The following is a 16,240-nucleotide window of genomic DNA, read 5'->3' as shown; positions in this document are numbered from 1 at the left end:
ATGCAACTAAAATAAAAAGTTTGAAGTGCTAGTGATCATTATGCTTAGTGGGAGCATCATATTCTAAAGCTTAAAAAAAAAAAAAAAAAAGCGAGTAGTCCATTCTGTCATGTTTTATCTTGTTTCCTATTTAGTTGATTGCAAACCCAATGCAAATCCACTTCTACCAAACCATGTTTCACTAGTACGTTGATAACATTATTCATTTCAATGTTAGTAAAGATTAACCCTGTTTTCATTGCTTTCAACAAAGAACTCATTTCTCCCAGTTTTACTTTTGACAATACCCAAATCTCTAGCCAAGATGAGATTTCTTTCCTAAGAAATCTTCAATCTTTCTTGATAAACACACCTCCTCAACATAAAAAGGTAGGATTTCTTTACACTGAAAGTGTTAATTTATTTCTTCTCTAACAGCTATTAACTATAAAAATCACAAACCTGCCCAACCATTGAGTACTGTTCAATCACATCAGTAGTGGTGGTGCCCTTAAGAGTTCCCCCAAAATACTGGACTCAGTACAGAAGAGAACAATCAGGTTCATTAATGATCAGTCTTTCAATTTACTCCTTTTTAACATGGATATTCAGTTTCTCTGGTACTTGCATTTTCTATAAATATTTCCTTGGTCACTCTTCATCAGAATTGGCATTTTCCCCCAAAGTACTTCTAAATATCTTTAACTCCTAAGCTGACAGAATAAAATTTTCTTCTGATTGTTATCTTCTCTCCTGAGTTGAAAACCAATAGGGAATTCTGAAGGCTACCATCCTAAATGCGAGAATAATATTCAGTAGTTTGATGGATTAACAAATTAATAACTCTTGGAACCAATTGAAAAATTGGTTGGAAATCAAAATTTAGAGTTGTAGATATTCTAGAGGTTTTGTTCATTTGTATGGTTCAAGGTTAGTTTGTCAAATCTAGAGAATTCCAGTAATGCTGATTATTAGATTTTCAAATCACCAAAAAAGGCAGGTGGTATACAGAAAGAAGATATTAGATAAAAGAATGGAGTAGTCCTGTGACATCTTATCATTAATTGCAGAGTTTGAGTATAAAGATCAATTCACCATGACAACAGTGTGTTTTTAGAGAGAAGAGAGAAAGAAAGAAACATTTGTAATAGTTATGAGACAGATCATTATATGTGAGATCATTACATGTCATTGTGCCAAAACTGAATTTTTTCTAAATTTTTCCATGGCATTTGTCCACATGTGAATGTAAACAAGATCTACAATGTTGTTGATTAACAGCATCAAACTATATTTGCAGTCATTTCGGGAGATTTCTAGGTTGTGAAAAAAATTGACTTGAATGAATTTTCTTTTACTTTAGAACAAAATTTCAGTTGAGTAATTGGATGGTAACTTCATGATAAATATTTTTTTTCTTTTTAGTAATATGTTGGGCATGGACTAATCACCAAGCCATAGAACTTGTGAAATAGATTATAAAAAGGTAATGCAAAACAGAAGTCAACACTAGAACATGAAATTTCAAAACAAAGAAATGCCATCAGTACAAGGTAACTTTATGATATCCAGGTTGTCAAGATTTTTTTCTCCTCATGGAGCACCTGTCCATGGAAGAAGGGACCTGCAAGTAATGATACTGGCCCTTTTCATTCTTCCTCTTTTTCTTTGCTTTTCTTCTTATATTCTTTGCTCAACTTCTCCTGAGGCTTTAATGCTAATCTGTCTTCCAGACAACCATCACTAGGATCCACTGTCCTGCCACTCTGTTTATCTTGCAGTGTGGCCTGTGGACATCTGGAAAGGGGGGATCATGGTGGTCTTGCACAATACTTTGGCAACACAACAGTCCTGGATGGCCTGGCCAGAATCAATCTGCTATACTGATTGGGAAAGGAGTAGAGAGTACTGTTATTAGCAAAGTCATGAATAGGATTAGATATTAGAGAGAGAGACTATCATTGATGTATTGGAGGAAGAGTGTAAATGAAAGCAGAGCTCTAGAGTACACCAGCATTGATTGAAAAATCTGAAGGAAAACAAACTATCCCATGATCCTCAATGAACAATTGGAGAAATCCATTCAAAAAGAGAACAAAGAATATCCTAAGATGGTAGCTTGGTAAGAAGACCACGATGCCAGATTCAATCAAATGGCTTGGAAATATCAAAAGTAACCACTTGAATTTTTCTGAACTTTTCCATGGCCTGTATCCAAAAGTAGGTAGGGATAGCTAGGAGTTATGCTGTGGAACAAGAATGACTGATTACATATTGGTGATCACTAAGTAATTTGTTAAGCAGTTGGCTGTTGATGACCTTTTCCATTATTTTTGAGAGTATTGAAGTCAAAGCAGTGGGGCAATAATTTGATGATTATAAAGGTTGCTTTATAAGCTGTTAGATGCCAGATGATAATGATAGCTTGTTACATTCTTGTAATGACATGCAACAAGCTATCATTTGAATGTTTCTCCATGGAAGAAGAAATCAAAACTTTGTGATCTGAATTGCATAAAGATAATAGCACCTACAATATATTTAAATGATTGTTGGTGATTACAAGATGAAGATGTTTGGAGAAAGGGTTGAATTATCTGATATTCTGTTAGTCACATAATCAGTTTATTTTCAGACTTAAAATTGCAAAAAAAAAAAAAAAAGTAAATATTATTGCTGGGCATAGCCAGTGGTTGAGCTATAAGCCCCTTTTGCCCAAAAGATATCATAAACCTGTTGTCTAAATCAGACACAAAAAAAGTCTCCTGGCCCTGATGGCATTCCTCCAATTGTCCTGGAAGTCTGCGCAACAGAACTGACTGCTATCCTGTGCTGTCTGTACCCACTCTCTTACTCCACTGATATATATCCCAAAGCCTGGAAACTGGCCCACATTCAACCCATTCTTAAAAAGGGTGACAAATCACTGCCATCTAACTACCGTCCTATCTCACTTACTTCAGTCCTATCTAAAGTGATGGAGAAAACCATCAACTCTCAACTCCTCCTCTACCTTGAAGGTGCCCAACTATTAATCGACCACCAGTATGGATTCCATCGAAGCCGATCAACAGGAGATCTACTCTCATACATCACCCATTGCTGGACAAATGCCATGGAGAAATTCGGCGAATCCCGAGTAGTTGCACTTGATATCTCTAAAGCCTTTGACCAGGTCTGGCACAAAGGCTTACTAAGCAAACTCCCATCATTTGGACTGTCTCAGGACTTCTGCAGATGGATTGCCAGTTTCATGTCTGGACGAACACTATGTATGATGGTAGATGGCTCCCTATCCTCTCAACACCCAACTAATGCTGGGGTCCCACAAGGTTCAGTTCTCTTACCGACCCTCTTTTTTCTATATATCAATGACCTACTTCAGTTGACCCCACACAGTTTTGCAGGCGACAGCACATTACACTCCGCCCTCTCATTTGACAAACCCTACTCTACACAACCCACAGAACATCAACCACCACTGCCCATAATTTTGACCTCCAAGCCATCCTCCAATGGGGCTCAATAACCTCGTCAACTTCAATGCCAGTAAAACCCAATTCTGTCTTATTTCTCACAAAAAGGAACCATTTTCCCCCAACATTGTTTTTGATAACACTCAAATTGTCAGACAAGAGGAGATCTCTCTTCTCGGAATCACCCTGACATCAAGCCTCTCCTGGCATAAACACATCACAACCATTGCATCCTCAACTTCCAAAAAACTAGGTTTTCTCTTTTGCTCAAGACGCTACTTCACCTCTAAACAGCTGTTAACATTATGCAAATCACAAATCTGGCCAGCTATCGAATACTGCTCTCACATTTAGAGTGGGGCTCCCAAAAGCTCCCTCAAAATGCTTGATTCAATACAGAGGAGAGCAATTATATTGATAAATGACCCATCTCTCACCAACTCACTCCTCACACTTTCACATAGACGCTTGGTCTCTGTGATTTGTATATTCTATAAATATTTCATGGAAAATGTTCATCCGAAACAGCATCAATAATTCTCCCACTTTGTACTAAGCCCATTGAATATGTACAGCTGCCACCCAACATCCTTTCACAGTACACCTTGAAACCCACAGAACAAGTTTCTTTTCCTCTTCCTTCATCCCTGCTACTGCAGTACTGTGGAATAGTCTTCCCCCTGACATATTTCCCAAGGAATACAACATACAGGCTTTTAAATCAAATGTAAACAAGTTTCTCCTTTCCCAACCCACTACCCATATACAGTACTAACAGTTGACCAGCCAACCTCTCGTATATGGGCCCAACATAAAAAAAAAAAAAAAAAAAGCTGTGGGTTCGAATCCTGCCATGGGCATGGATGTTTGTGATTGTCTGTGGAAATACTAGTGGTGGTGGACGGTAGATGGCATTGGTGTAGTTGTGGTTAGTTGTTGTTGGTGGATTGAGTGGTGGAGAGAGAGAGATGTAGAGTAGGTGTCCTCCCTCGATGAGTCGCTGGACTCCCTGGAGGCATCACGTAATAATAATAATAATAATATCGGCATTTTTAAAAGAAAAATCTCTATTTAATCAGATCAGAGCAATTACAGAAATATAATAGAGTAAGCATATACACATCAATGGTGCTGTTTTACCTGTACTTTGGGACTAGGCATAGGATTACCATTTTTCAGAATAAAAGAGCCAGTCATTATTATTATTATTATGTGATACCTCCAGGGTGTCCAAAGACTCATCAAGGGAAGGCACCTACTCTACAGCACTCTGTCTTCACCACTCAATCCACCAAGCACAATGAACTGCATCTACATCGATGCCATCTACCACCACTAGTATTTTCACAGACAATCACAAACATCCATGCCCATGACAGGATTCAAACCACAGTCTTTTGAACTGGAGAGTGGATACACTAACCACTCAGCTAAGCAGGCCAGCAATTATGATTAGGAAGTGTTAAATATAATTCATCTTTTCATCAGGAAAACTATCACAGAAACAGGCAAGATATACTTTTAAATAACTATGATTCAAGCTATAGCATTAAAGCAGAGAAGTAGCTATAGTAATCAATATTTAAACACAAAGGTTAAATTGTTTTCTGTTCAAAGTTTAAGTAATGTAAACAAATTTCAAAGTAGGCAGGGGATTGTTGGGTAAGATGCCTGAGGCACTGTGGACGATTCTGGTAGGAAATTCTCAGATCATTAAAATGCAGTTGACATAAAGTAGGAAATGAATCTAGAGAAAAGAGTAAAATTAATAATGGTGAGCACTTGATACATTTCTATTCAAGACATGTGTTAGCTATTACTGTTTGATGGCTAATCCATGAAATACAGGGCAACCATGAGCATACAACAAACAAGTCTCATACTACTGTAGGTAGATATGCTGGTTCAAGATGCAGGAACTTTGCAATAGGGAATTATTCTAATCATGTAGTTCTAGACAGCTCACAAATTAGTATATCACTGAAAAGAAAAATATTTGCATGTTTTGAAAGGAATCAAAATAGAGCAGCTTTCAGAGGCAAGGTGTAGACTCAAATATGCCAGTATTATTAGAAAAAGTGGAGTAAAGAAACACACTTTGAAATCAATGGCAAGCACAGAACTAAATTTTGTATTATTTCCATTAAAAAAAAATCTTGTAGATACTTCACATATTCCACCTTGGTTATTTCACCAAAAAGCATAAAAAGCATTTAGTTCTGTGCTTGCCATTGATTCTTTAACTCCACTTTTTCTAATAATACTGGCATATTTGAATCTACACCTTGCCTCTGAAAGCTGCTCAATTTTGATTCCTTTTAAAACTTATGCAAATAGTTTTCTAAGGTTATGCTGAAAGGAGACTTTCGCATAGCTGTCAAAGGAATGTGAAGAACCAACCAGGGCTTCTGACCTAATGTAAAATCTTCACCTTCTCATGATGCACCCTGTTAGATATCTACCTGAACGAATAAGGATGGGCTGGCAATTTGGGATTTAGTTGACCAAATTGTATTCTTATTGTAATCTACAATATAAACTACAGTACAATTACAATTGTATCTACAATATAAACTGCAATACAAAAATACAATTGTAATCTACAATATAATTTAAACTACAACATGATCGAATTTCATGCTGGCTGGGACATCGCCCAGTTAAACAGTGCCCTGTTTTTTTTGCCAGGGAATCAGGGTGAACAGCAAAAAGTCATCTACTGGAACAAATCCTGAAACACACCCCAACTCAAGATCACCAAAGTTCAAGATCGGTACTATCAACATAAGAAGCCTGAATGACAAAGAAATGGACCTAGCTGAGGAATTGGATAAGTACAGGATCGACATAATATGGGTGACTGAAACAAAAAAGACTGGTAAGATCTTTCTGAGCAATAAATACAAAATGTTATATTCGAGCAATAACAATCAGGGAAAAGGAGTAGCTATAGTATTCAACAGTAAATACGAGGCTAATCTTCTTGAATGGCAGGCAATATGAAGTAGTGATATGGGCAAATATCAAAATGGGGAACTGGACAATGAGACTTATACAATTGTATCTAAAATATAAACTGCAATACAAAAATACAATTGTAATCTACAATATAATTTAAACTACAATATAAAACAATGGTACAACATGACTGAATTTGTACCTGTGGTCCCACAGAAGGTTCTACAAAGGTAGAAGTGGAAGAAATATTTTGAGGCTTTGGAGAAAGCAACTAACACAATGAAAAAGGAAAAGTTGGTCCTTGTTGAGGATCTAAATAGAGCAGGAAATGATTGCCAGACATACAAAAATATTTTGGAAGATTTAGGGAAAAGAGCAAAGCTAATAATAATAGCAAATACTTTTTGGATTTTTGCTCAGGACATGAACTGGTTATTACTAACACAATGTTCTAACACAAAAAAAAATGTGCACAAATTCACATGAAGAGAAGAGGTAAAGAAAAGTTTCATTGACTATGTTATTGTTGATAGTGATGTTTTCACTGGTGCAGGACACTAGATTGTACAGAGAATTTGAAATTGGAAGTGATCACCATTTAATAATGAACAGAATAAAATTGAATTTCATGTTGAAAAGAATATGTAAGAAAGTTTTAAAAGTTGAGCAGCTCTCAGATGTGAACTGTAGATTAATATTATTATTACGTAACACCTCCAGGGAGTCCAAAGACTCATCGAGGGCGGGCTCTTCAACTCTCCACCAACTACAACTACACCAGCAATATCTACAGCCTACCACAACTAGTATTTCCACAGACAATCGGAAACATCCATGCCCATGCCTGGATTCGAACCCACAGCCTTTTTGCTGAAAAGTGGATATGCTAACCACTCGGCCAACCAGGCCAGCAAAAATTTAGTTTCAGAAAAATTTCCTCTATTCACCAACTAGATTTGAAACAAAGTCTTTCTTCGTCTGGTCAAGTGCCACAGGGTGCAAACACCACATCCACTCAGCTACACAGGCTCTTTACACACAAACATTATCCAAGAAAAAATGAAAGAGTGTGAGAACAGGAACCAAACCTTGTAGATTCAGCGGCAGATCCTGAAGAAAATATTGATTCAGCCAGAGAGGCATGTGGTGAGATTATCTGCAAGGATAACAAAATCAGAATTCTATGGTGGACACAGGAAGTTAAAGAGGCAGTGAAGGAAAAGAAGAAAGCATATCAAAAGTTCTGGCAAATAAGTCAGCTTCTGCTCTTAGAGAATACAGAGGCAAATGTAAGAAAACTAAACACTTTGTAAAACTAGCTAAACAAAAGTCATGGGAAGACTTTGGTAAGAACACCGAAAATAAATATCAAGGTGGCAAGGTATTCTGGAGATTGTTGAAAAAGCTCAAAAATGGTGGAGAGCATGATAAAAGGAATTAGAGATGATAAAGGTGACATGAAAACAGGAGAAAAATATATCCTTGAAGTATGGAGTAATTACTTTGAAAAACTGCTAAATGAAATAAGCAATGATGACAACACAGCGGTAAAAAACACTGACCAGGCATGCAATCAGGAATACTTTAACTAGAAAATGTGGAAGGCAGCTGGAATCGATGATATTCGACCAGAAATGCTTAAGTATGGAGGCATGAAAGTTTTGCAGTGCACTGCATAGTTCAGAGGGGCGAATTCCAGATGATTGGTGTAGAGCTCTCATAGTATCCATATATAAAAAAGGGAAATAAAACTGAATGTGAGAATTAGAGATATTTCCCTACCTGTTAAGATTTATGCAAGTATACTTGAAAAACGGTTGAGAATAATTGTGGAAGGGAAGCTTGGTGAAGAAGCTAGATTCAGGCCAAATAGAGGCTATCAGTATCACATTTTCACTTTCTGACAAATAGTTGAGAAATCATGGGAATATAACAGAGATCTCTATTTAAGTTTTGTAGATTTTGAAAAGGCATATGACAGGGTGCCAAGAGAAAAGCTATTCAAAATGCTTCAGTTGTGTTTATTTGAGTTGACTTACAATTCAAATAAAGACTAAGTATTACTTGATATAATGCCTCATTGACACCACACAATGCAATACTTAGTCTTTATTTGAGTTGTAAGTCAACAGTTAGAAATGAAGAAAGTACAGAATGATGATTTAATGTTAAATCTGGTGTCAGACAAGGTTGTACATTATCCCCCTCTATTATTCATTATCCATGTGAAGGAAAATGATATTAAACCTGATATCAAAATGGGAGATGTTAATCTCAGCTCTTTATGCAGATGATGTTATATTTATAAATAAATCCGGTACAAGTCTGCAAGATTCCCTGACTAAATTGAATAACTGTTTTGATAGATTTGATATGAAAGTCAGCAATAACAAGACAAAAACAATGAAAGTAGGCAGAAGCATTGAAAATATCAACTGAATGGTGAATATATAGAACAAGTAAAACATTTCAGCTACTTAGGGTCAATATTTAGTGAAGAGTGAATTAAATATGGAAATAGACAACAGAATCAAAAGTTGGTATGCTAGGAAATCAACTGAATTAATTTATATGCAATAAGTGAGAAATTTATAAGACCATGTTCATTTCAGTTTTAAATTATGGATCTTAGAGCTGGGTTAGAAATAAAACTCGATCAAAGACTACAGACTGAAAATTAGAGAGTCCTGAAAAAGATTAGGAGGCATGAAAAGATGGCATCATCGGCAATATCATATTAAAAACGAGAATATTAGGAAAGAACTTGACATTATTGGCACATCCAGGAATGCATCAGCAGAGCTCAGGTAGTATGGTCACTTAAACAGAATGGGTGAGGATAGATTTGCAAAACAGGTGTTCTCTATCAGGTTGGCAGGAACAAGTTTTTAATGGCACTTGTGACCTAGTAAAGATTATTATACACACATTCACAAGAATAAAGAATCATTTTTGTTATTTCAAATATTTCAGCCAAAAATTAATTGCTGGCTGTTAAGTATTTGCGGTAATACATATCTAATAATCTTAGGAGCAATTAAAATTATAAGAATAATGACCATTTCAAGTGTTACTCTGATTTTCATAATTTTCGTCAAAATACTGTGCTGCAAAGGAATTATTATCTGTTTCTGGCCATATAGTGTATATTATAGTTTATTATTATAGTTTATTTATTATAGTTTATTATATATTATATATTATAATTTTTACTTAAAACAACAATAGATATCTTCTTCTTCTGCAGCTTTTCCCACTTAAGTGGGGTCACTGTTGATGATGAGTCTCCTCCACATCCTCCTGTCTTGGGCTGTCACCACATCCAAGTTCTTCATCCTCAAGTCCTCTTCTACCAGCTCCCTCCATCTCTTCTTTGGCCGCCCACACTTCCTTCTTCCTTGCACATCCATCTGCATGACCCTTCTTCCCACATATTCATCCTCCCTCCTCATCACATAACCAAACCATCTCAACCTTGCCTCCTGTATTTTCGCTCCTAAGTTTGTAACTTTCACTGTTCCCCTCACATAGTTATTTCTCAGACGATCCTTTCTAGTCACACCGCACATCCACCTAAGCATTCTCATCTCTGCCACTTCCATCCTGCTGATGTTATTTTTCCTCAGGGGCACAGTTTCTATAGCATACCTCATAGCTGGCCTCACTACTGTCCTATAGATTTTGTCTTTCAGATTGATCGGCACCACCTTTTTGCATAACACTCCAGCCATCTCCCTCCAATTCCTCCAACCCGCTTGTATCCTGCATTCCACTTCCTTCTCAGCTCCTCCATCTTCTTCCACTGTTGAACCTAAGTATCTAAAGTCCCTCACCTTCCTGATGACATTTCCTTCCAGCTCCAGATCTGTCTCCTGGCTGCCACCCACTGTGCAACACACATACTTTGTCTTACTTCTGCTTAGTCTCATACCTCTCTCTTCCAGTACTTTTCTCCATCTTTCCAGTTTAGTTCCTGCTTCTTCTCTTGAATCTGCACACAGCAAGATATTGCATCTGCATACAACATTGTCCAAGGTGCATCTTCTCTCACCACCTCCATCACAATGTTACACAGAAACGGACTTAATGCTGACCCTTGATGCAAGCCAACTGTTACTTGAAAACTTTCTGTCTGTCCCAGACGGGTCGAATACCTGTCTTCACATTTCTGTACATCTCTTGCACCAACCTGACATATTTCTCCGGAACCTTCTTCTCCCTCAGACACCTCCAGACTTCTTGCCTTGGCACTGTATCGTATGCTTTCTCCAGATCAATAAATGCCAGATGTAGCTCCAGTTGTTTCTCTCGAAACGTTTCCATCATCTGCCATAACCCAAAGATAGCATCTGTTGTTGATCTACCAGGCATGAAGCCAAATTGTTCCTTTGCAAATCTCCACCTCCTTCCTCAATCTTCCATCAAGAACCCTTTCTTGGTTTATCAATTTCATGTATACAGAAGTTTTCACAATTTATTTTATTTTTTTCTAGAAAAGGCTTAATTTGAACTACTTGTGAAAGATATTAAATAGCACATATCTACTCATTTATTCTTTAAGGTCAAGAAACTGTATGTTGAGGTAGCTTCTATGAGATTCTAACTTTATTAATATAGTAGAGTATTTGCATAATTAGTATTCCATTAAATGTAAATGACCATGGATATATTTCCTATATTTTACTATGTTCAGATCTAGTCATGCAACTGACCAGAACATACTTTTGAGTATGAGTAGAATGTGTATGCTCTACTATTCTGATTTTTTTTTTTTTTTAATAGAATGCTTTATTTTGCAGTAGTGCAAAATATGCCAATAAAAATATTGTTTCAAAAGATATGTTCATTTCTTCTTATTTTAGGAAATCATCAGAAACAAGCAATGTGGTTATGATGTAAGAAAATCAGATTATGTAAGTATAATATGTCAGAAGAAGTAAGTGCAATATTTGTGCTTAATAATGCATTCTATCACAGTATTAGATGCTAAACTTGATCCTCAACTTATTCTCATTATATAGTCAACTCTCATTGCAGTGAATGCCCTTGAGAATAGTATTGTGAATGTGGAGATTATAGTGCGTTATAATGGTGTTTGCTGTGGTGGGATTTGATTGTATACACAACCTGACATCAGACTGTCACAACATCATTCCCCATCCCTGAGGCAGGCAATATTTAACAAGTCAGGTGATATGTATATTAATCTTTGGTCCACATATAAGAAGTTGGTTGGTTGTTCAACCTATAGTACATTAGTATGATGTAAGAAATATAAATTTAGTTTAATCCTTTATCCAAGTGTAAGCAAACAAAGTTTGTGCCTGAAGTATCTTCAGGACTGAGGCAACTTGTGGTAAAGGTGCACCAAGCTCTCATCACTCCTTGTCTCATTATCTCCTTGCAGACATGTATAATGCTATGCATTAAGGGAAGGGCCACTACCCAGACTGGTTTCGACTTTTATTGAGGTCTCGTCAGTGGGAGCCAGACCCAGAATTGGTGATACTAAGGCAGAAGCAATGGAGAGGTCATGTTTACTTATATGAGTTGCCAAAAGGTGTACCACCTTATTATTAAACTACTCTGGATTTAGAGAAAGATGTTGGAATAATGCTTTGCCCATAATGCAAAGTATTATGGAAACCGGTCTGGGTAGTGGCCCTTCCCTTAATGCATAGCATTATACATGTCCACAAGGAGATGTGCTTTACATTATGGGAGATACTGAGACAAGGAGTGATGAGAGCTTGGTCCACCTTTACTACGAGTTGCCTCAGTCCTGAAGATACTTCATGCACAAACTTTGTTTGCTTACACTTAGATAAAGGATTAAACTAAATTTATTATAATCTAACCAAGTGGAAAATAAACTTCCAACTATGTAAGAAAGGAGGAACTTGTTCACATTAGATTTGAAGGAATTGCATTGTATTCCTTGCGAAACATACACACAGAGGAGGAGCTGTTCTGGAGTACAGCAGGAATGAAAGAGTAACAAGAGAAATTTGTTCTGTGAGTTTGGATTATAAATGGGATGTTAGGTGGCAGGCACACATGTTTAAATAGATTTGGTAGTGATGGGGGAGGAGAATTATTAATGCTAGTTCTGATGAACATTTACGAAGGAAATATGTATAAAAGATACAAATCGCAGAAAATAAACACTTCTGTAAAAGCAGTTGGAGTGAATTGGTTAAAGATGAATCATTAATCAGTTTGATTGCTCTGTCTTCTGTATTGTGCTAAGTATTTTTAAGGAGCTCTATCAAAAATCATCTATGCATTCATTTGAGGAAAAATATGATGCCATGAGATTGGCTTGTTTTGTAAGGTTTGATGCAGCAGAACCATCTGGGTGCAGATGGTTCTGCTATTAGTGGTGTGAGTTGGACAAAAGTTATAGCTAATCACTTGCGCAAAAGACCAAACGACATGACTACATTTGGGCATGATGCAAATTTCCTGCTTTGGCTCTCCAAAGAGCCAAAGTAGTCAAAAATGGAAAAACCAATCCATTGATTTTTCTTGAAGCTGTTTAAGGCTTTGGTGTAAGCATTGAGAGAAGATTGTGTTCTTGATAATAGTCAATTAAGTTTTTCATTTGTACAGCCTTGGCACTTCTTTCAGAGACTCGAGGCTTACTTATTGAGTGGTAATTTAGTGTTACTGCTTTCAAAGAAGTCAGTGGACACCATAGTGCAGTGGTGTTCAACCTTGTTTACTACGTGAGCTACTATTCTATAAAAAGTTATTCGACGATCTACTCTCTTATATATAAGTTATTCGGCGATCTACTCTCTTATAAGTTATTCAGTGATCTACTCTCTTATATAGATCATGTTCCCCCAACCTGATATCTGATTACGCACAAATAAACAACTAAAAAAAATACACAACTAAAAACTTTATTTGTGTATTTAAAAATTTATTTATCACTTTTAATTATTTTAATACAAAAAAACAAAACACACATATTGGGAATAAAATATTTATTTCTCTATTTTGGAAAACCAAAGTTAGAAAAAAACAACAGATTGTTACAAACTCACAAGTTACAGGAAATGTTGGTTGATTAAAAAAAAAAAAAAAGTTAATGTGAAATTGTGAAATTTGGCATTGTTTGGACCTCGCAATATTTTCATAGTCAAGTTGATATGAAGAAGTGGCCAATCGCAGACAATCATCCAAATGATCATTTATAATTTGGTTTCTTAATTGATTTTTTATGATGGTCATATTTGGAAAAGCGGATTCTGACAAGTATGTCGATCTGAAATTTTTTCGGATCGACATACAGAATTTTTTGCGCAATATCAGTTAATATTGGGAATTTTTCATGTGCATACTTCCAAACGAATTCATTGTTTATTGATTTTAAATGTAAACTATTCTGAATGTTTATTATCTCAAGTTCTACTTCAGCTTGGTTTATATCAAACAGCCCACTAATTTTATTTGAAATTTCTGTGATGTTCAAGTTTTCTTGAAATGGATTATTGATAAAAGATACAATCATTTCAGTTTTATTAAAATCTTTAAATCTTGAATTTATTTCTTCTTCAACTAATTCTATTTCACGAATAAATTCTTTTAAATCATAGAGAAGCATTTCTTGATTTTGTTCAAAAAAGTTTAATAAATATGGGAGATGTCTAAATTTGCAGTCATTTATATTTTTCTTTAATAAAATTAAGTATTGTTGGAAAGATTTTATTGAACTTAACATATCAATTAAATTTTTATCTCTACCTTGTAACTCTAAATTTAAATTGCTTATTTTCGTACAGAAATCTACTAAAAATGATAAGTGTGACAACCATCTTTTATCACTCAATTGTGGATAAATATCTCCTTTTTCATCAAGAAAAAGTTTTATATCATTAATTAATACAAGAAATTGTATTAATTAATGATATAAAAATTGGCTTCTGCTGAGCCAGCGAACATTATTGTACAGAAGTTCCCTATTATTATCTGCCTGTAATTTAAATAACCGCTGTTACATTTTTAAATGCAATATCCAAAACATCTTTTGTGTTTAATCTTTTACTACACAGTACTTGTTGGTGAATAATACAGTGGTACGTTAAAAAAGCTGGATATTTGTCATCGTTTTTACATAATGAAATGAAGCCTGATTTATTACCTATCATTGCAGGAGCACCATCAGTAGTAATAGACAAGTTTAAAAAAGCGGAAGTTTGTGTTGTTTCACAAATTCATCAAATGCCGAAAAAATGTCTTCTCCCCTAGTTCTTCCCAATAATGGTATAATTTTCAAAAGTTCTTCTTTACTTGAATAATCTTGAAATACCATGTGAATAAATACCATTAACTGAGCAATATCAGTGAAGTCGTTTGTTTCATCAAATTGTAATGAAAACGCAACACACTGGTGAATGTCTGACATTAAACCTGCCTGGAAACTTTTCTCCGGCCATTGGAACTCTTCCTTTCGGCAATTTGAAACCTTGTCTGCGGCCTAGAAGTAGTCTCTCTCTCTAGCGACGTCTCAAACTGAGAGGCTCCTCTCTGGAAGCGGAACACTCCTATCTCAAGCAACGTGGATCCAGGCAGTTTCTCTGACAGCAATTCTGGAACCGGGACTCCTGCTTGCTTCAGTCCCTTTTCATTAGGTCTCCTCTGAAACCTCGCATGTAGTTTGGCAACCCCCAAAGAATCGGTATGAGTCTTTCATCTTAAGTTTCAAGTTCGGCACACCTTTTGTTCTCCTCTGCTTTCTTTTGATTGTAAGTTGCTGGCCATCGGAAAGTTGTTTGAACTCTTTCTGACTGACTTCAGAGATGTTTACACTTAGAGCCTGCAAGCCTTTCTCATACATACAAGTTTCAATAACAATCTTTCTAATGCTGCCATGTACAACTTCGGCGACAAAAACATTGCCTTTGTTTTTAACACTCTAATATATTCTTATTAAAGCAGTATATACAGTTAGCTTTAAAAGAGTTATTTACAAAAACATCTAATACAAACTATACCGAGACAAAGTTTATTTTTTTACAATATTCACATGGGACTTAACCTAGGTAAAAAATCGATGCAATGTGCTTTGGAATATTTAATATTTAAGCTACAATCGAGTTTTTACACTTTTGTTATAATCGTATTCACTCGGCTCGCTGTTTGACTTCCACTGATCCAAATTAATTCATTTACCCGGACTTATAAGAAAATTACTGATTTGACAATTTTAACGAAAAATAAATAAACAATAACAATACACTTAAAGCGAATTAAAAATAATACAAAATAATGATAAATAAAATATTATGTTTTCAGTTTTAATTAAGTTTGTAAGTAAGGAGGAATACACAAGAGATCGACCAAAAATCATTCCCCGGTTGCTCGCGAACGACAGGTTGAACACCTCTGCCATAGTGTGAGGAAAACAGCCATGCTTGCCCACCTTAATAAGAAAGGACCTTCTTTTGCTGCAATAATCCTACTTTCTGCAAGCATACAATAGTAATCAATGGACTTTTTTACCACTCTTCCTGTAGGCATGTAATGAGGTCTTGGACTGTGTGGGATAGTTGTCCCTTAACCTCACTCAGTGCTCCAGTTCTTTCTTTAGATGTTCAGTAGAGTTGCAAGGGCTCTGTAAATGCCATGCCAGTCAAATGTAGTGACATTTATGTCCACAAATCACAGTTACAGTAACAACCTTATAACTGTGTCATAACAACCATAACACAGATTTCTAAGCTCCCACGTGCCACTGTACATGCTGTTTGCACCCACTGAAGGCGACGCTGCATGTTAGTTTGGGTAACGTGGGGCTTACATGTTGCAGTCCTACCATG

At 36.0% G+C, this 16,240-nt stretch overlaps 1 protein-coding gene across 3 annotated transcripts in view; it reads left to right on the top strand.

The window, feature by feature from the left end:
- Positions 1 to 16,240, top strand: part of LOC150110504 (tetraspanin-5-like) — a 108,006-nt gene that overhangs the window by 66,033 nt on the left and 25,733 nt on the right. For all 3 annotated transcript variants that reach the window (XM_090394258.1, XM_090394249.1, XM_090394241.1), the window contains exon 6: positions 11,276 to 11,326. In XM_090394258.1, the coding sequence (XP_090250384.1) occupies positions 11,276 to 11,326 (51 nt within the window). The remainder of the gene's footprint in view (positions 1 to 11,275; positions 11,327 to 16,240) is intronic.

This window comes from Typopeltis vanoorti, chromosome 1 (genome assembly GCF_054136105.1).
Source record: "Typopeltis vanoorti isolate ZY-2024b chromosome 1, IOZ_Tvanoo_1.0, whole genome shotgun sequence".
NCBI classification, from domain to species: domain Eukaryota; kingdom Metazoa; phylum Arthropoda; class Arachnida; order Uropygi; family Thelyphonidae; genus Typopeltis; species Typopeltis vanoorti.
The sequence above is the reverse complement of the archived record's forward strand: the minus strand, read 5'-3'. Positions and strand labels throughout refer to the sequence as shown.